The 21,738-nt window shown below is 33.9% G+C and overlaps 1 protein-coding gene across 1 annotated transcript in view; it reads left to right on the top strand.

Annotated features, from left to right (window-relative positions):
• The window catches only part of ADAMTS19 (ADAM metallopeptidase with thrombospondin type 1 motif 19), a gene marked incomplete at its 5' end in the record, with an annotated part of 282,396 nt that overhangs the window by 143,495 nt on the left and 117,163 nt on the right, over nt 1-21,738 (top strand). Inside the window, 3 exons of the mRNA XM_082623301.1 lie at nt 5,560-5,700; nt 7,107-7,257; nt 20,301-20,402. Coding sequence (XP_082479427.1) covers nt 5,560-5,700; nt 7,107-7,257; nt 20,301-20,402 — 394 coding nt within the window. The remainder of the gene's footprint in view (nt 1-5,559; nt 5,701-7,106; nt 7,258-20,300; nt 20,403-21,738) is intronic.

Raw genomic sequence — 21,738 nt, 5'->3', positions numbered from 1 at the left:
TTTTTGTTAATGTTTTCATAAGGAGTTAAAATAATTAAATAATTGTTTAATAAGGCAAAGAGTTAAGGCCAGGTGTGAAGGGGTTATCCAGAAGTGAAGAACAACAGTCCAGAAGCGAAGAAAGTCACCTCTTGTCTTGGTTGATGGAAGTAGTGTTGGAAAAGGAGGAATGGGTGGGAGAGCTTTATGGAACGTAGAAGGACAGGATCCAGGCATCTTTTAGCTGCATGAGGGCAAGGCATGGAGTGTTCCAGCCCCAGTATACGATAAACTCCTTGAGGGTAAAAACTGGATCTTACTCATTTTTACGACCCCAACTCAGTACAGTGCCTAGCACTTAGTGTGTTCTTAACAAGTATTTGTTGAATTGCTAGATAAAACTGTCATGTAACACACAGCAAAGTCAAAAGGAATCTCCTTTTGTACCCCTACTTTATTTTTTGACTTCTGATTTTTTATCTTGATGCTGACTTACTTTCCATTGCCTCTTGACTTACCAGCAGAAGTACATATTTGTTTTGTGCAAAGTGAAATGATTTAAAATATAAAAAGTAATGAAAATGTCTCATATTTCTTAATGTTGAGCTTTTTTCCATGATTACACAGGAGTGAAGTTACATCAAATCAGATATAACCACTGAATGGTATGAAATTAAGTGTCATTTGTGATAGTTTGTTTCTTCTTTTTAATTAATTTTTTTCTATATAATATATGGCTTTTAGTGGAAAATAAGATATCATGACAAAATGTTTAATGTATTCAGCACAAAAAAGTTTACTCTCTTAAAATATGACTGTTTACAAATTGGATCCTTTCCAAATTATCCAAAAAATGTGAGTGAATTCATAAATGTTCTCTTTTCTGACTCTTTAAACATCAAAAGGGACCATCTTCAAAATCCAAATGCTTCTCCAGCTTTCCGCAGGATATCACAAAACTTCCTGGCAGAGACTTTTAAACAAGTTGAGAAGTTTTATAAGATAAAAATATTTTCTCAGTTGACTTGACAACCATGTACAATGTTAGTGGAGAGTTTATTTGCCTAAGGCTCTTTGTCAAAGTGAATTTAAACTGAGATTATTAAAATGTAGCTCAGTTGCACAGTGTGAGGAGAGGTGTTGCTAATGTCTTACTTCGAGAATGTTTTCCACGCAGTGCATGCGACTTGGTTATGGGACTGTATATGTGAAGGTGCGTTTCTGCTAACAGACAGGAGACATTTAAAATTATTCAGAAAATAAACCTTATATGTAAATGGATTCTTTTGATCTATAGTTTGTTGATTTAACGTTCACTTCTTTTGACCATCAGACTGCCTGGGTCTGAGTCACAGCTCTGCTATTAACCTCAGCACCTTCCTCATCTGTAAAATAGAAGTCATGATAACAGAAACATTCTGGGGGTATTGTGAGGATTAAATGATATCATTGTAAATGATTAATATAGTGACTGGCACAAATAAAGGTTCACAGTTGTTTTATTTCAAATCTGTAGAATCAGAACTAAGCAGTGTCTCCTGATAGTTCCAGATGTGTGGTTATAAAAAAAACCCTGTCCCAATTTAATGATAACTTCTGTTACAAGTTAAATAGCTTTAGGAAAATTGAACTAATGGTAAACAATGCTTGAATCACCAGATCTCTCCATGGCTGTAGCTAATTTCTTACATGAGAATCAGGATCCCAAAAGGAAAATGATCATCTGGATGAGAAGTTGTAATCTTCCCAATTTGGAAAATAACATTACACTGCTTTGGGAAAATGTCCAAATTGCTAAATCTTGGAAGGAGTCCCTCTCCTTCTCTCAAATGGACACATTATTTAAGAAGTTTTATTATTTCTGAAAAAGACCAGTTGCCTTTCAAAAATAATAACATTTGTGTATGGTTTGAAAGGCTGCACCACCACAGATGGAAGAGTTGAGTATGTTCCACATGGCAAGTGGCTGTTGTTATAACAGGGTCACCCGGCAATGTGTGCTGCAGCCAGAATCCCTGGGGGAGGTGAGACAGTGATGCAGGCAGGGGCGGCATTGGAACCGTACAGTCATTGCATTAGGCATCTTTATCAACCTGGGAGATTGTGGCGTATTTACAATTTCTTATTTTAATTTAACATCCAGACAAAGTAACTTCTTGCCATTATTATTTACTTGGCTTTTCTTAAATCTCCACTTTCATGAAAGTCAGCCAATACAGCAGATTGCCTTTAATGATGGTTATCTCTGTTTTTTTGACAAATTAGAGAGATAGGATAAAACTTCTCTGATTTACTGCCCCAGTTTAAAAAAAAAAAAAAAGGCTTATGGGTTCCTGCTGTATTGCAGGCACTGTGCCAGGCATTTTATATCATCCTCATGTAACCTTTACAACCAGTCAGGAAAGTATATTTAACAGATGAGAAAACTGAGGCACGTTTATTCTTTTATTATTATTTAAATTGCCTCTGGCCACATGAATAAGGGGAAGATACATGATTCAAATCTAACTCCTACGTCTTTCACTCTAGCCCTCAGTAAGTGAATTGGCCCCTGCCTACTCCATATCATGTCTTACTTTTTCTCTTTATCTTCAAAGTATGAAAACATTTTTCTTCCTGTTCTCTCTGTCAGTCATTCTATTAATATGTATTGATACAAACCCTATTTAAGGACATTAGTTAGACGAGGAAAGAGAAATATGGTGTATCATATAGCTGAATTTTTCTAACACTAAAAGTGAAGGATGATAGTCAACAGTATATTTTAAATTTTATTTAGATAATTTCCATAATCTTCAAGTTAGCAAACATAATGAACTTTTAATTCGTTACTCTTCTTCATAAATTAATTAATTCCATCTATATCATTTTCTTCTTTCAAAAACATTAAATCTAACCATTTTGATTTAAATCTTTAGTTTATTTAACAAAAAATGTAGTTCAATAGTCTTGAAATTTTTCATTTTCATATGAGAAAATATAGGTAGTATAATTGTAATTTCCTTTAGCAACTTCTATAACAATATTCTTTTATTAGTATTTTAAAATATCATATATATATTCCTGTTCACAAATTTTTTATGAAAGACTATTTTATTTATTATCTAGATCATTACACAATGAGAAAAGGGAGAATTTTACTATCTTACCATCATCTCAAACTTAGCATGTGCAAAACCAAGCTTTCCTCTTTCTACTTCTTCAGTATTAACTCTCTCACAAACAGTTATTTTAATGCCCTCATTATGAGAATTCATAGGAGATTATATGCAACTTTTACTGAAATAGAAGTGATTCTGTTGGGTTGCCCAAAAAGTTCATTCGTATTTTCCCATAACCTCTTGCAGAAAACCCGAACGAACTTTTTGGCCAACCCAAATGCATGCTGACTTGGTTCAACATTTAAATACCATTTATAGAGTATGGTTCCCATTTGCCAGGATCTTAGAGCAATGAGTAAGTTCCTATCCTCAAGAAACTGGAGAGATAACCAAAAGTAAAAACATACAGTACAATGTAGAAAACACTGTAGTAATGTTGTTCACAGAATCCTGTGTTGGGAAAACAGAGACAGTACATGTAGGCGAGGTGGGAGTTTAGTAAAAGAAAACCTCCTGAAAGTAATCTACGTGAATCTTGAAGATCAAGTAGAATTTATCCAGGGAAAGGCATTGAAGGCAAGGCACTTTGGATAGGGTCAGGGAGGGAGTGGACTTCAGTGGTTAGTCACATGATTCTAGAGCCAGACTCCTCAATTCAAACATCACTACTTTCCACTTTCTTGTTGTATGACCTTGGGAAAGTTACTTCTCATCAGCAGAAAGGGTATTATAATAGTTCCTACCTCATAGAATTGTTTAATTCAAGCTTATAAACCCCTTTTTTATGGTGTATGACACAGAGAAAATGCAAGAGAATAAGGAACAACATAATGTTTGGGAAACTACAGATCATTTACTCTTGCTGAAAAGAAATGCAATAAATGGCTTGGAAGAAGATTAAGAAACTGCGTACCATGTTAAGGAGCTGGAAATTGCTATATAGGTAATGGAAAAGCAGACGAAAGGCAGCCCAATTGTGTTTTTAAATAGATCTTACTGGAGCAGGGCAGGAGGAAAAGGGAGAATGTTGCCAAAGATTAGAAGCACAGAACCCACTCAGAATGCCATAGTAATTTTCAAGATTAAATAGTTTTATAATCCTCTTTAATAGTAACAGAAGGAATTGAAAGGAAACAACAGTTGAAAGAAATATTTAGAAAGTAGATTAGCAGGGCTTGCCCCTAACAATTAGTAAATAATTGGGTGATAATTTGGGAGAGGAAGGAATAAATGATGACCTGTAGATTCTTGGGCTAGCAAAGGCACACAAAAGAGAACAAACGAGAAAGAGAATACAGGAGTACATGGAGGTTTGAAAGAGAAAATATTAAGGGCAGCTTTTAGACATACTGAATTTAACAGTCTTCTAATACGTCCATCAGAAGATAAGTCAGAGTTTTAGAATAGAGTTACAACTTGGAGCAACAGATTCAGGATTCAGTAGAAAAGATGAAGATGGCCAAGAGTGTGCAGGTTTCCCAGGGACAGTTTGTGTTTTATGATAAGTGGAGGAAGACTATCTCGTGAAGCACTTGAGGAAAAATAATACTTTAATGTGTTTTCGGATTTGATAAAAGGAATGAATAAAGGATCTTTAGTCAAGAGCAAGAATCTAGTGTGATTGAATAGAAACTTACCATTTCTATGTTCTTCCTACCTACTACTATGTCAAAAATATATCTATAGATCATTTTGATACAGGTGAACTAAGCATGTTATTTACTAGATTGATTGGAAGAATGTTTTTTACTAAGTAAAAACATTGACCTTTAATATAGACCATAAAATTTTAAAAATAAATCAGTCTGAAATCTAATTATGTTGACCTTTAAAACTAATTTCTCGGGACTTCCCTGGCAGTCCAGTGGTTAAGACTTCACCTTCCAGTGCAGGGAGTGCGGGTTCGATCCCTGGTCAGGGAGCTAACATCCCACATGCCTCGTGGCCAAAATCCAAAACATAAAACAGAAGCAATATTATAACAAATTCAATAAAGACTTTAAAAATGGTCCACATCAAAAAAACTTAAAAAAAAAAAAACAAAACTAATTTCTCTCCGCATAGACCAGTGGTTGCCAAGGGGAGGGGAGGGTGTGGGAGGGGTGGAGTGGGAGTTTGGGGTTAGCAGATGCAAACTGGTATATATAGAATGGATAAACAACAAGGCCCTACTGTATAGCAGACGGAACTGTATTCCATATCCTGTGATAAACTATAATGGAAAAGAATATGAAAATGAATGTACATATATATATATATATATATATATATATATAAATAACTGAGTCACTTTGCTGTACAGCAGTAATTAACACAACATTGTAATTCAACTCTACTTCAATAAAAAATAAAATTAAAAATTAAAAAACGAATTTCTCTCTCATTATTTTAATTATTTAGCTGTTATTTAATTGCAATTATAATAACAGGTTAAAAATATCTATCTAATGTAATTTTAAAATTTTATATTCCAAATCAGCATGGGGATTAATCATGACAATGACCACCCATCATGTGCTGATGGTCTTCATATCATGTCTGGTGAATGGATTAAAGGACAAAATCTAGGTGATGTCTCGTGGTCCCGATGTAGCAAGGAAGATTTGGAAAGATTTCTAAGGTACTGAGGTCACTAGCTGTTGCTGTGTCATGAGTGTGTATGTGTGCCTGCTTCCTCTACCAACCTGGGAGAGTGCTGTGGCAGAGGGGAACAGCCACCAGATTAGGAATCAAGGTACTTGGTTCCACTCCTGGTTCTCCACTGACTCATGGTGCGAACTGGGACATATTTAACACACTTGTTTCTTAGTTTCCACACTTTCAAACAAGAGGATGGGCAAGGTGATTTGTAAGGTTGAAAGTTATTATAATGATAAAAAATCTTTCATAATATTTAATTGCCTCTTCAAAATTTCTCAGTGGAAACATTTTCATTGTTCATCCCTCTACATCTGTTGTTATAAAGAACCTCTTTAACAAAAGCTCCACCTTTCCACTGTGGTAGTTCTGCACTCTGAATCTTTTTTCATTAATGTCAATGCATAGTTTTCACCATTATAATAGTCCTTGATTCTCCTCTTTTCAACCTTCAACTTTGGTAATACGTAGCTTCTACCTGGTTGGAAAAGGAAATGAAAAAAAGTATTACTGTTCTAATTTTCATTTTAAAGCCCTGTTCTTTACTTTTTCCTTCAGTAATAGAAGGGGAAGCTGAAACAGTACCAGTAGATGTTATGTTAAGTCCCAATTAGTGAGTGAGAGATGCTTAAAGTATCCAAAAGTCTAAGTAAGAAATATAGGAACATCTAACTAGCTAAATTCACTATGCAAATTTATTTTTCCATACTATTTAAATTGTCAAGCTAACTTTTTGTCAAATGAATATTAAAATCTATTTATTACATTACTATAACTCTTTCCAGAAATATGTGCAGTAGAGTCTGGGCATTCTCTTTGTCACTGCAACAGTAGCCCCTCAGTAGGCCCTAATGAGTGCAGGATTTTATGTAGTTGTCTTCTCATGAATCAGAACTATGATAAAATTAAATTTTACCCCATAAATAGAAGTTGTAGTACAATGTCAAGTAGAAAAATTTTCACACTATTAATAGTCACTTGAGAATGCTTTCCATAGATTCCTTAAATCCCAGAATATAGTTGATTTCTTACCTTCATACCTTACTTTTGGACAAGTTACTCTCTGAGCTTCTTCATCTTATAAATATGTAAAATAATAACCACCTCACAGTGTTATGTAGATTAGCTGAGTTAATCCATATGAAAGATTTTTAAAAACAAAAAGTCCTGTTAATTTGAACTTTTTTTATTATTAGGTTTATCGTAATAATTATAAACAAATGATTCTCATACATGGGATAATTTCTATGAGCATTCAATAGAAGAGCTTATAAATAAAAGTAAGAACATATTTTAGTAGTATCAAAATGTTTCCTGTTGCTGTGTTAACTAATTATAACACCTTTTTGCAGTTAATTCAAAATGTTACACATATCTGCATATCGCCAGGTCAAAGGCCAGTAACTGCTTGCTACAGACAAATCCCCAGAGTGTCAATTCCGTGATGGTTCCCTCCAAGTTGCCAGAGATGACATACACTGCTGACGAGCAATGTCAGATTCTCTTTGGGCCATTGGCTTCCTTTTGTCAAGAGATGCAGGTAAGAGTTGTATCCAGGTAGGATTTTTTTTAAGTGTATGTTCACATCCATTATTTACAAGTATTGGTTGGAGGAGGGGAAGATGACTTTATTTTAGAGTTTGTGGCTTCAAAGCATCCCAGTATTGGAAAGGATTTTCTAAGAGAAGGTTTCTGCATTTTCCCCCTAACATTTTGAAAGTGATAGAAATAGGTGTTGGTATTTAATTAAAGCCAGGAAGGAATGACCCAAGAATTTCTACTTCAAAAATGACATTGAAGTCAGAAAAGTCTTTGTATTATGCCAGTTCATTGCTTTTGTTTTAAATCTCTTACTTGCTTACATGGTAGGTAACTGGGTGAAAATGTAATAAAAACAATATATGAACATGTAATTTTGGAGGAAGGATTATGTCTTTTAACTCTGAAAATAAATTGTTAAAAATATGTTCTATAGGAATAAAAATTAGAGAGTACATTTCTAAATAGTTAAACTAGAGGAAAACGGTAAGTGTCTGATGGTGAACTAAACAATGTCTTTATATTAGTATTCAGTCACTAGTTACTCTGAAAGGCCAATTGTCCCATACTAGAAAAATCTAAAATCTGAAAGATTGAGCAAAATGACCTTCATAATTGATGTAAGAATTTAGCTCTATTTACCCTTCCTTTTTTCTTTTCTTCTGTCTTCCTGAAGTTCATCCCCTAGCTGCCCATTTCTTCCTACCTCTTTCCAATACACATACTCACACACACTTTGTATTTCAGGCTTCAACTGATAATCATGCTTAGAGTGAATTGATAGCTGTATTTCACTGTACCTAAGTTTCTGTGATTACCTCAAAGGAGTTTGGCTTTGTTGAAGATAATGCTGTCTTGGATTACTGGCAGAATAATTAAAATTCATTATAAGGAAAAGGTTATACAGCATTATGACATATGCTCTCTCTGCTTCATTGTCCTTATCAAAGGGGTTATTCACTTGTTTGTTACTTTCCTCTTATTAATTTCCCACCCTAGTGTGTAAGCTCCAGGGGGGCAGAGTGTTTCTCCAGCACCTAGTCCAATGGCTAGCACATGGTAGGCACTCAGTGAATATTTGACTTAAGATTAAAATAAGTGAATGTGTGAAGAACTTAGAGCTCCATTAAATGTGACATGTGAAAGAATGTATAGACTGTAATACTCATCTGGCAATATTAGACCTCAAGAGGAACTGATATAGGTGTGTGATTGTGACTGGACACCCAAGGGTTCACATGTGGCAGACCAATGGATCCTTGGAGCTTAGCATTGGGTGTGATAATTACAGCAGTAGCCAGGTTGACTTTGTATTATCTGTCCTAATACCTCTCTGATCTCATCTACCAATCTTGTTCAATCTACTCTCATCTCCAAGGACTTTAGACAATCAAAAATTGGGTCACAATCTTCTTTCTTAAATCGTCATGGTAAAATGAATGTTTTGAGGTCCACAAGTTTGGTTTTGTAGGCAAACACATCTACATGCTGAAATTATCATGTTTTGGGAAACAGAGTAGGCTGCCTATGATTACTATCATACTATTGCATAGGAGATGGTTTCAGTTCATGTAGTACAGAAAATTGATAGACTTGATCAATGAAAATTGTTCATGTTTTATAAAGTACCCCAAGTGTTAGAAAAACTCAGCAAATGATCAACTACAAATGTGATTTTGGTAAATTTTAGATCATTTTTCATAAATACTATTTTTAAAAGTTTTAGAAATTATTTTTAATTATATATTGCAGTTAGTTAAATTTTACTAGTACCATTCCATAATATTTTGAACTCTAAAATGGATGCCACAGTGTGTAAATCATTTAGATTTATGACCTATTTTGATTCTTATAACAATTATATGCCATAGTTGATATTTAATCCTGTTTTACAGATCAACAGTTTGAGGCCTGTAGAAGTTAAATAACACAATTAAGTTATTACATCTATGCAGAGGGAGTGTTAGATGCAAATCCAAAGAACAGAGTATATGTAACCACTATGCTCTACTGCTTCTTATGGAATTCAAACTTCTTTACTTTGTGTCTTTGTATGGGAAAAACCTTAGATCAGATCCTGTATTTAGACTGAATTTGCTTTATCCCTTACAGCACCTACACCATCAGGGTCAAGAAATATTTTAATTGATTTTTTTTAACTTTTCTAGGCTATTTCCTCTATTTATATGGTTGTTTCTCACTAACCTACCTGCGTGGATTTTTTCTCCACCTATGAAAGTATAACTATTTGTTAGGGGATATTAAATCTGTTTCTTAATATCCTAGGATGTTGCCTTGTTTTAAACTAGTCATTTTGCAAACAGAGTTAAGTTTTAGGTCTTAAGTATCCAGAAATGTTTTCCTTTTTTCCCCTGAAATTATCTGTATGTGACATTTTTATTCATAAAACCAGATTTTTCTCTAGTTCTATCTGTGTGTAATTCATTAAGGACAATTTTAAAATAATGCCAGAAAGGATTGGGCTGCTGTGGGCAGCCAGGGAGAAGCAATGCCTCCTAATAGGGGTTTGGTTGGAGAGCACTGGCTGCAAAGGCATGAAGCCTGGGCTCTAACAGTGGTTCTGCCTCTTATTAGTTGTGTAACCTTAGTCAAAACTCTTTTTCTTCCTAAGCCACACTCTATAGAACAAGAAATGGAGCTATATTATCTTTCGAAGTCTCTTAGCACTAAGAGGCTGGACTTCTTTCATTCCAAAATCCAAAACAGCATTCTGATACCACCTTTGAAAAATCATCATTTCCATCCCAAATCAGTGCAGCTTGCAAAGCATAGAAATTAGGTAGGTAGGTAGGTAGGTAGGTAGGTAAATAGGTAGACAGAGCCACAGAAGAGATTATTTAAAAATTCAGTCATTGATTTGAAAAATATTTATTGAGTTCCAGCTACTTTCCAGGTGCTGTTCTGTGTACCAATAACACAGTAGGAAGTAACCCCCAGCTTCCTGGAGCTTAATTTTAGCTGGGGAAACAGACAATAAGTACATACATATATAATATGTCAGTTAGTAATAAGTGTTTTGGAGAAGTATAAGTTCAGGTAACAAAGACAGGGAATACAACCAGGGATGGGAGGGTGGGAATGGTGCTATTTTATACAGGATGATCTGGGAAGGCTTCCTAAAGCAAGTGACATTTGCTTAGAAATCTGAAGGAAGTTAGGTAGCCAGCCATGCATTTATCTTGGGAAAAATGTAGCAAGAAGAAACAGAAAGCAAATGCACTGGCATGGAGTTAGGTTCATATTTTAAGTTTAAGATGTCCATTGGACATCCAAGTAGAGATGTTTGTAGGTCCAGAATAGATATCTATTTGGAAGTCCTCAACAAGTAGGAGATACTGAAGACATGATATTAAATGATGACACTAGGAAATTAGTTAGAAGAAGAATAATTCGAAGACTGAGAACTTAATCACTACAGTATTTAGAGGTTAGGAAAATAAGGAGAAAGCAACAATTAAAACTCTGAAGAAGTCTATTGATAGGAATCGAACCAAGAGAAAGTAAGATCTTGGAGGCTAAGTGAAGACATTTTTCACAGTGGAAATGATTAGAAATTCCAAAAGCTGAAGACAAGGGGAGTAAAATGAAGTCTGAGAATATGCAATTGCTATGTTTTTCCCACTGGGTTTGGGACACTGTTACTTGATGCTTTCTTGACATCCCTGAACACCTGAGGGTAAGAAGGTAGAAGTTAAAAATATAAGAGGAAGTAGTTACAAGTGCAGAGGATAGAATAGTTCAGCGCGTTACGCCACTCACGTACACTTTCAAGGGGATACACGTGAAGTCGCCATATCTACCAGTCTGTCATCTAGACTTTATACAAAATGAATCTCCTAGAAGGCAAGCTCCATAACATCAAAAGAGTTGTCAGTCCTTTTTATCACTGTACCTCTGGCACCTAAAAGAGTGCTCAGTAAGTGTTTGTTAAATTAATAAGTGAATCAACTGAATGATGGAATAATAACTCTAAAATTTTACTCATAGAAATAGTTGATTCTTAGATATATAATATGTCCAGAGAATATAAAGATAACCATATAAAATATTAATTCAATGGCTCCATAAATAACAACCTATAAGGGTATGTAGCTTATGTTTCACAGATTACACATGAGTTAATCAGGCATCCTTATGTCCATCTTATATCTCCATTCAGTTATAAATAAGTGTTGAGCTGCATGGAGTAATGATTTGCAGCAACATTTCAACATGTGTGTTTCTGGTACAATATGAGACAATGGTAGTTGGCCCATAGTATTTGAATTAGATATTGCTCTTCCATTCTTACTGGCAAATAGTTATATACAAGCACTAGGGACTCCAACATTATGTACATGCTGATCTAATTAATGATATAAATTTACCCTTAGGATAGCAACTTACATCTGCAAAATGTTTAAAGGCATAGCTGTAGAGATGCTTGTGAAACATCTCGACCCTCAGCAATAATTGCTCACTCTTCTGCATGAATATGCTAACTTCTCGGATGACCTTATTCCTGAGTCCTAAGCATTTGGTGCCTCTAGACCATCTGGCATCTAGCAGCGGAGCCAGCTACAACTGCATCAAGTTATCTTAATAGCTGCCTAAAATTACTTAGCCTGGCTAGGAATACAGGGGTATGGATGTTTCCTTAGAACCAATAAGAAGTGGCTGCTTGAGAGTTACATTATTTGAGTAAGAAGGAAGTTTGCTAAAAAAAAAAAAATGAAGACCTCCAGGAAACTTAAGGTTCTGCCTTTGGTTTTGGACTAGGCACAATGTGAGTTGCATACATATTATATTGTATCAAAAACTTTCTAGTGTAATTGAATCATATGATGACTTAAAGTGAAAGTACCATGTAAAGTTCTAGTTTTACATTTCTCTTATATCGACTTAATATATCAAAGTATGTAGGACTTCTAAAATCTCTCATTTGATCTAATGAACACGCTGGCATTGAAATGAGTACCTTATGAAGAATTCTAGAAGATTGAGTCTCTGTGATTTGGCATTGTGAAATTCCAGAGGCAATAGGAATTAGGGCTAAAAAAGCATGAAATATCCCTTGATGGAAAATAGTTGTTTGGGCAACTAATACAGTATCATTGATAAATCATGTTAAGATTGGTGAAGTTGAAGATTTTTATTGTCCTTTCTTCCTATAAGATCAATAAAGTTATGGTTGGTTAAAGCTACCAGGAATTGAATCTGCCTGTTTTGCCATCTAATCAAAGCTTCATCCTATTCTTTGAGCTTTAGTCCTACACGGTATGTGAGTACATGAGTTTGATGGCACATTATTTGTCTAGATAATCTAGCTCTTTAATTTTTTTCCTTAGGACTATTTTTTTTTCATGCCTCCTTATTGACGTGGGCTTTTATTTTTTGGGTCTCTATCTCTGCAAATTGCCTATTTACATTTTGCCCATTTTGTAAACTTTCTGTTTTTCTTGCTGATTTGCAGGAATTCTTTCTATATTCTAGGTGACACTTCCTTAAAGTATGTCATTGTGTGTTAATTTTTTATACAATGTCATTTTAAAATTTTGAAGTGGTTGAATCCATCAAGTTCTCCAATTAAGTTGTGCTGTTTTTGTTTTGGTTTTTTGTGTGTGTGTATGTGTATATATATATATTCTTTTTCAGATTCCTTTCCATTATAGGTTATTACAAGATATTGGATATAGTTCCCTGTGTTATACAGTAGGTCCTTGTTGTTTCTCTATTTCATATAGAGTAGTGTGTATCCATTAAACCCAAACACCCGGTTTATCCCTTCCCCTCTTTCCCCTTTGGTAAACATAAGTTTGTTTTCTATATCTGTGAGTCTCTTTCTGTTTTGTAAATAAGTTCATTTGTATCATTTTTTTTAGATTCCACATATAGGTGAAATCATATGATATTTATCTTTCTCTGTCTGACTTACTTCACTTAATATGATAATCTGTAGGTCCATCCATGTTGCCACAAATGACATTATTTCATTCTTTTTATGGCTGAATAATATTCCATCATATATATGTATATATGTATGTATATATACACACACACGCACGTGCACACATATACACACCACATCTTCTACATCCAGTCATCTGTCAGTTGATATTCAGGTTGCTTCCATGTCCTGGCTATTGTAAAGAGTACTGCTATGAATATTGGGGTGCATGTAACTTTTCAAATTAGAGTTTTCCCCGGATATATGCCCAGGAATGGGATTTCTGGATCATATGGTAACTCTATTTTTAGTTTTTTAAGGAACCTCCATACTGTTTTCCATAGTGGCTACACCAAGTTACATTCTCACCAACAGTGTAAGAGGGTTCCTTTTTCTCTACCCTCTCCACCATTTATTATTTGTAGACTTTTGGATGATGACCACTCTTACTGGTGTGAGGTGATGCCTCATTGTAGTTTTGATTTGCATTTCTCTACTAATTAGCTATTAAGCATCTTTTCATGTGCCTGTTGCTCATCTGTATATCTTCTTTGGAGAAATGTCTGTTTAGGTCTTCTGCTGAAGAATGTGTGGTTTTTGAAGTTCATTATCTGTCACTAGATCTTAGATGAAGTATATTATTATTACTCAAAATATCTGTTTGCTTATTTGGTTTGATTGATCCATTAGTAACTGACAGATGTGTTAAAATATCCAACTCAAACTACAGATTTATTTATTTTTCCCTGTATTTCTGTCAGTTATTACCTTATATAATGTTGAATTATATTATAGGTGCATACATATTTATGGTTTTTCATCTGTTAATCTGTTTTTCTCTTCTGCATTTTTTATGACTTGTGTCTTAAAATCTATTTTGTCTGGCATTAAAACCATTATCCTGGCTAATATTTGTCACATCTTTATCTTCAACCTTTCCAAATAAAACATAAATAAAAATATGGGTATGGATAGATGGGTATGTTTACTAGAGAAAAGCAATTGCTAGATTTTATATTTTGCTATTTAAACCAATGTAACCATTTTTTGGTATTTTCATCAGCTAGCTTAACATTTTTTACATTGATTTAAATTAATGTTTTTTAGGATTTTTATTGTCAGCTTATTTTGTGTTTGTGTTTCTTATTTATGCTCTACTTTTTACTCTTGTTCTCCTCTCCTACTTTACATTGGAGAAACCAAATTTTCCTCTGCATTCAAAAGTCAGACATTCTTTGTATCTTTTTATGTGTATGAGTAATTAGTTCTTTTTTCTTGATGCATAGTATTCCACTGGTATATAACTGTTTTGTTTATCAGTTCACCTCTTAGTAGACATCTGGGATGTTAGCTATTATGAGTAAGGCTACTCAGAAGATTTGTGAATGATTATTTGTGTACACATATGTTTTTATTCTACAATATTAATACATTAACATATTATATATTAATATATTAATTTTTTGCAAACTATGGGGTAGGGACTGGCTGCCTATTTTTGTAAATAAAGTTTTACTAGAACACAGTCACCCCCATTTGTTCACACGTTCTATTTGGCTGCCTTCAAACTACAATGACAGTGATGAATAGTTGCAACAGAGATCGTGTGGCCCACAAGCCTAAACTGTATACTATTTGGCACTTTACAGAAAAAGTTAGCTGACCCCTATTGCAGCAGATACTCTGGATTCTGTTATATTCCTCCAAATAGTGTTTTGGTTTTTGTTTTCACAGGGAATTAACTTTGTTAGACTCAAACTGGAAACTATCTTGCCTACTGTGGATAGCACCTCATATGTTGGATCAGCTCACTCTTTCCTTATCTGGGCTATTTGGGGTGTGTCCCTTGCATGTATGGTACAGGTGCCACCTAAAGACCTAAACTTCTCTGACTCTCTTCCTTTTGGGATTGTCCCTTCAGGTTTTGGCAGCTTTGACTACATCAGTTTCTGTCTTCATGAGTCTAAAAAGATGGCATATGTTGCTTTAGCCATTGTGTCATGTCATGACCACAAATCACTATCAGATCAAAGCCACAAAGATGGTGAACTCAACTTATGCCAATCGGCTCCCCTAAACAATTTACCTGCCTTTGTTCACGTTCCAGAACCACCAGGAAGTAGTTTTTTGCACTTGTTCCACAGTTTATGGTTGTTAGCTGCTGGAGGGTTGGTCTTCTGGGAACTTATCCACCATTCCAGAAGAGGAATATTTTTATCTTACATTTCTCTTTCACACAAGGAAATTCTGGATCATTTTTCTTTCAAATATTTCAAATAGTTCCTTCCCACTTTTTTTTTCTTTTCTTTGGGGCTTCATTAACTAGGTATTGACAGTTCTCCTTTCTCTAAATTTCTTCTTACTCCTTGATTTTCTTTAACACTCTAAGATGTGTTCTATTGAGGGGTCCTTTGCAGCATGCTGCTTCATTTGTTGGCTATGCATAGACTACATTTTTCTTCCCATGTCTGTTACTCAACACCTACCTCTAGCAGCCATAAAGTATATGGAGTGAAGGAGGTAAAAGAGAAGACATCAAATTTAAATATTTAACTGTCAGTGGTCAAATCATTTCTGCTAAGGGATAAAGTTTTTGAGATGTAAATGTGCTAGATTTTTAGTATTTCTTCCCATTAAAAAGGTTAATAATAATGGCTAAAGTCCAATTATTATTGCTTTATGTAATCAATGTTTATTTAAATTTATCCTCATTTTTGTCAGGTTCTTTGATCACAAGTGCTTTTCAGCCCTTTCCTATGAGTTCATATTCTTCTTGAAATACACCATTTAGAAGTTCCTTTTGGGAAGATCTGTTGGTGGTAAACACTCAGTTTCTGTTTCCTTGAAAGAGTCTTTATTTAACCTTCAGTCTTGAATAAAATTTTAGCTGAGTTCAGGACTCTAGATTGACAGTTATTTTTTTCCTCTTACCACTTTGAATACACCATGTATTCACTTTTTTTATGTTTGTGCCAAGATGCCATCTTTGCTATTTTCCTAATCTTAAAAGGAAACTTTCAACATTTCATGGTTTTTTAACGATGTTTGCTGTAGATTTTTATAGATGTCCAGAGGTCCATTAATTTTGAAGATGTGTTCTTCAGTGGTTAGTTTGCTGACTTTTTTTTAAATGAATGGATGTTGAATTGTGTCACAAGCTTTGTATCTAGAGATACAAAAATCATAGAGTTTGAAGTTTTTGATGTGCTTGATTATGTTAATCAAATCTCTAGTATTATAGTAGCCTTGCATTCCAAGAAAAACCCAACATGATCATGATCATCCTTTTTTCATGGATTGTTGGATTCCATCTGGTAAAAATTGTGTAGAATATTTAAATCTAAGTTTGTAAATGAGGTAGATCACTATTTTCATTTTCTTTTAAAACTCCTGTCTGGTTTGAGTATCATAAACTGTGTTTAGGAATATTGCTTCTTTTTCTGTTCTCTAGACAGTTTATGTAAATTGACAATTTAAGTTTTTGGATCAGATGTATTCTTTGTGGGAAGATTTTTTTTTTTTTTAATTTATTTATTTATTTATTTTTGGCTGTGTTGGGTCTTCGTTTCTGTGCGAGGGCTTTCTCCAGTTGTGGCAAGCGGGGGCCACTCTTCATCGCAGTGCGCGGGCCTCTCACTGTCATGGCCTCTCTTGTTGCGGAGCACAGGCTCCAGACGCGCAGGCTCAGTAGTTGTGGCTCACGGGCCCAGTTGCTCCGCGGCATGTGGGATCTTCCCAGACCAGGGCTTGAACCCGTGTCCCCTGCATTGGCAGGCAGATTCTCAACCACTGCGCCACCAGGGAAGCCCTGTGGGAAGATTTTTAACAGTCACTTTTAATTATTCTATGGTTAGGCAATAGTTTCAGCTTTTCTAGTTCCTCTTAAGTCCATTTTAGCAAGTTTTTTGTAAATTTTTAAAAAATATTTTTCCATTTCATATTCATTCTAAAGTTTTTTGGCATAAAGTTGTTCATAATGTCTCCCTACTTCTGTTTAAACTTTATGTCATCTGTACTTATGCCTTCATTTTTTATTCCTAATAGTGTTTCTTTTTGCCTTCTCTTTTTTCTTGATTAATTTTCAATTTTATTAGTATTCATAAAAAACTAGATTTCAGTTTTTTTAATTTCTTTTGAGTCTTTGTACTCTATTTTTTAAATACCTCTCTTTCTCTCTCCCTTACTTTTTTCCTCTCTTCCATCCTTAATAATACCAAGCTGTTCTGTGATAGAAAAGATTGTTTTTGAAAATATTATTCCATACTGAATTACACTTGCAATCAAATGTTACATTATTGAGATTGTAGTTTGAAAGATAATTTATGGATGAACAAGGAGTTACATGTCGGAGATTCAATTGCTACTTCCATGCATATGCACTTAAGATTTTTTTTTAACATAAAATTCAAAACATCTTAATGGAACTATTTGCTATAAAGAAAGACATGGACACAGGTTGTATCTGAAGATAAATTTTATGATATCTATACATGGACAGTTAATCCATGTCCATTTAAATTATTCCATTGAAATTTTTTTTTCATGTAAACTTTTTAAAAGGCTTCTTGAGATAAACATCCAAATTTATATATGCTTTTAAGGGTCATTTCTTATTATAGAGGAATAAAAAAGGAATGTTGTATTATTTTTATTAGTTTGCAAGGAATGCTGAGTTGTACATTTCTGTCCTGGATTCCTGTACACAGCATTTTAAGTTTTGAAGTTCTTTTCTTAATTGACATAGTAAGTGATTTCAGTAATTATGTTGAAAAGAAGATTTGACTCTGGCCTGTGTAACATACAGAGTGTTTGGTTCTAACAAAATACCCAGTCCTGCTCCTCTTAAGAAAGGGCTTGGTATTACATAGTTCTAACATCACGCATCTGAGATGTTGCACTTCTCAAGGAGAAAACAGTCCATTCCATTTCTTCACTATTTTATTGCTTTACTTTTTACAGTTTGGTTTGAATCCTGAATCTGAGTTATCTTTCAGAATGAGGCTATAATATACTTACCAAAAGATCCCCAGAACTATAGAACATAAAGGGTAAAGAGATCTCCTCTATGAGAGATATATTCTGTATGACTGTGCTTATCTTGAAAAGCTGCCAGGTTTACTTTTATGCTCTCAGTGCCTCAAGTGGGAATCAGTTAGAGTACCTGCTGTTTTGAATAGAAGCTAATGGTGGAAGGTCAGAATTTAGGCCACCTCAGTGTTCAACAAGCAAGTATGATTTTAAAACTACAGCATAGACAAGATTTGCCTTTTAGTTCAATATGCATTGGTTAACTAATGAACTTGACTAAAATAATTCGTGTTATAGCACAACTAAGCCTTATTGAATATTAATAAAGAAAAATTCTTCTTTGGTGGAAAATTCAGCATTTGACCTCATAATTATAAAATATCATTAACAAGAATGTCTTGGAGAAAAAAATAAAAACTTTTAGGAACTAAAATTCTCAGGTTAGATATGTGTTAATTCAAATATAAATGTGTCCACAAAAGTACACGATAAACAACCTCTCTGCTTATTTTCAAGAGTCTAAAATATTGCAGAGAAGCTATTTCATTTAGGCATTCTTTAAAATTGGTTCCTGGATGAATTTTTGGTAAATGATATGTGACATAAAAGCAAAGACATTAAGCTAAATCATATCCTAAATATAATAAGATATATTTCTATGAAATATTTTGAAGCAGAAAAACTATCTGTCACAGCACATAAAATAGCATAAATAGAATATACCACACTCCTGCCATAGACTATTGAATTTTCAAGAACTTACAAACATTTCAGAAATCTACATTTTTAAATAAAGAAAGAATAGGAAAATAATATTTGGAGAGTTGTAACAAATTCAGAGAGTTGTAATAGACCTGCTTGAAATCTTAGTTTAAATTTATGATTCCCAAAGTATTTAGTAGATTTGAGTCATAAGTTAATTTTAACTTTACAGTGATTTTCAGTTTGTTTTGAACACCACTCCCAGAGTAAACCCCCTAAAATAGCCTTTTTATCTTATCAACCTGCTGGTCAACTGCTGAATGATTTCTTTTTCCCTCCAAAAATGGAGTCCTGGCATTCAGGATCTGGTTTTTCTGTCTTTAAGATCTTGTTCCCTACTCCCTACCCTTATATGACTCCTCCCATCTGACTGTTCTTCTCACCCTTTCAAGACTGTCTTTCACATCAACACTTACTTGTTCTGTCCTTATCAACCTGCTTTCTTCCAGCCTTTACTTCAAATATCTGGATAGGTAGTCACACAATCATCTTCAAGATAGATTACTCCAGTCGCTTTAAGTATGCCGCATGGATTTGATATTTCTGTGTAATTTGTTAATAACAGGCTTGTATCTAAAAAACTTCAGCCATCCTATAGAAATAGAAAGTCCTTAAGTATGTGGTAGTTTTGCCTCTTTATCTGTCTCTGGGTGTCCACAAGTATAGAATTCTCTTCTTTCAGTGTTGTGTTTATGCTGTTTTATCTCACTATTTTTTGTTTGTTCCCTCAACTTTTCCCTAGAAAAAGTTAAATGTATTCTGGGTACCTAGAACTCATTCATACTGAGGTAAAAATGACTGATAACAGGGGAAATATGCCCACTGAGAGTCTCTGTATTGCATCAGGGGCCAAAGCTATGTGATGAAATAATGAAGTACTAACATGGCTTGTCGGCATACAGCAAAGCATAAGTGAGGACAGGCTTTAAGATAGGAGGTACTAAATCATACCATAAGCTCATTACTTTAATTTTTCCAGCCTGGTTCATATAATGGTATAAATAATGATTTTTAACTTACAGTTTTCTGCTGTAGCTACTTAAGCTTGTGTAATCACATGTGTTTTATTTAAAGAAATTTTAAAATATTTAAATTTATGAAACATTTTCTATTTGTATCAGTCTTCTCATCACTATAAATAAGCCATACACTATTTCAATTATAAGTTTAATATTAAAAGTACCTAAAGTATATTTTTCTTCAAATCATTTCTGATGTTCTGTTAAAAGAGCTCTCTCAAACCTTATTGACTTAACCTCAAAAATGTGATGCCTTCCCCTTATTAGTTATTATACCCTTGTTTTCAGCATGTTATTTGCACAGGGTTGTGGTGCAAGGTGGAAGGGGAAAAAGAATGCAGAACCAAACTAGATCCACCAATGGACGGAACTGATTGTGACACTGGTAAGGTAAGTCATTGGTGCTGCCTGAAATTAATAAGAATATTAAGTGAAACTTAAGAAACTTGCATTTTCTCCTTACTAGTTATGAGTGTAACTGGTAAGACATTTTCTTCTGCCAGTTACATATGTATCTTTCTTAACACCAGTGTAATACTTTCAGTATATATAAAGTTTCAGCATTTCCTCTATTTTCAATTTTAACACTTATATTTTTGCAAATCCATGGGTTTTTAAAATATCAATGCAGTAATTTTTTATTGTTGATTATGACAATGTGGAGAGTTGGATGTATGTATTACTTTAACAAAAATGAAATATTTTACTATTAAATTACACATAAGTAAAAGATTCACAAATAAATCATAAATAGTAAAACTCAGCTAATGAATCCTTTAAAGTATAAAATATTGTCTTAGGAGAGCCACCAAGTATAGGTTTTCCTTGTCATTTCAAGCAACATAAATAAAATATTCTGGGGGATTAGTAAACATTTGGCTGTCTAAGTTGTTTAATCTAATGTGTTTCATAAAACTATGGAAATGTATTAGTACACATTTCCAGATCATTTCAATTGCTATTGAAAATTAATTTTCTTTTGAAGAATATTAAGGCGTTAGATCCCATATAAACTTATAATTACAGTTAATTTAATCAAAAGATAACCATTCAATAGTTTACATAATTTTCTAATTTTTATTCTATGAAGGGAAAGTAGAACAGTTATTACTTTACTCATTAGATGTAAGGCCAGAAAACTTGCCTCTGAAGAACATGAATTTTTACTACATTTGAAAAGAATCAACAACATAAAGATTACTTGGGGTGAATTACTTAGTGAAAAAAATTAAGTCATGTAGAGGGCTAGTTTAAAAGCACATCAATTTGAAAAATGGACAGAAATGGAAATCTAGCAATTCCAGTTCTAGAATTTTGTCCTAAGTAAATACTTATACCTGTACAAAAAGATAGGCACATGTGCATGTACACACACAAACACACGTACATACATGCTTATGTCAGGATGCAACTTGCTGTGGTGAGAAATGAGGTACAACAAAAATATTCATCAGGAGAGGAATGGTTCCAGTGTAGCTGTTAACAGAATGAGGTAAATATATATGTATTAAATTGAAAGCATCTATAAAACATGATAGTTTGTATAGAGACATGTCAGAAAAAACTGATACTTTATATGATACCATTTGAGAGTTAGGGAATAAAACAATTTGCATACAGATGTGAGTATACACACAGAGTATATATTTTTAAACTCATAGAAAATGGTTTGAAAATATAAACGCCAAACTATAATTAGCAGTTGACTCTTGGGAAGGATGTGGAA

Source organism: Mesoplodon mirus (genome assembly GCF_964341445.2).
Source record: "Mesoplodon mirus genome assembly, chromosome: 5".
In the NCBI taxonomy this organism is placed as follows: domain Eukaryota; kingdom Metazoa; phylum Chordata; class Mammalia; order Artiodactyla; family Ziphiidae; genus Mesoplodon; species Mesoplodon mirus.
Note: the sequence above shows the minus strand (reverse complement) of the source record. Positions and strands in the feature narration are given on the sequence as shown.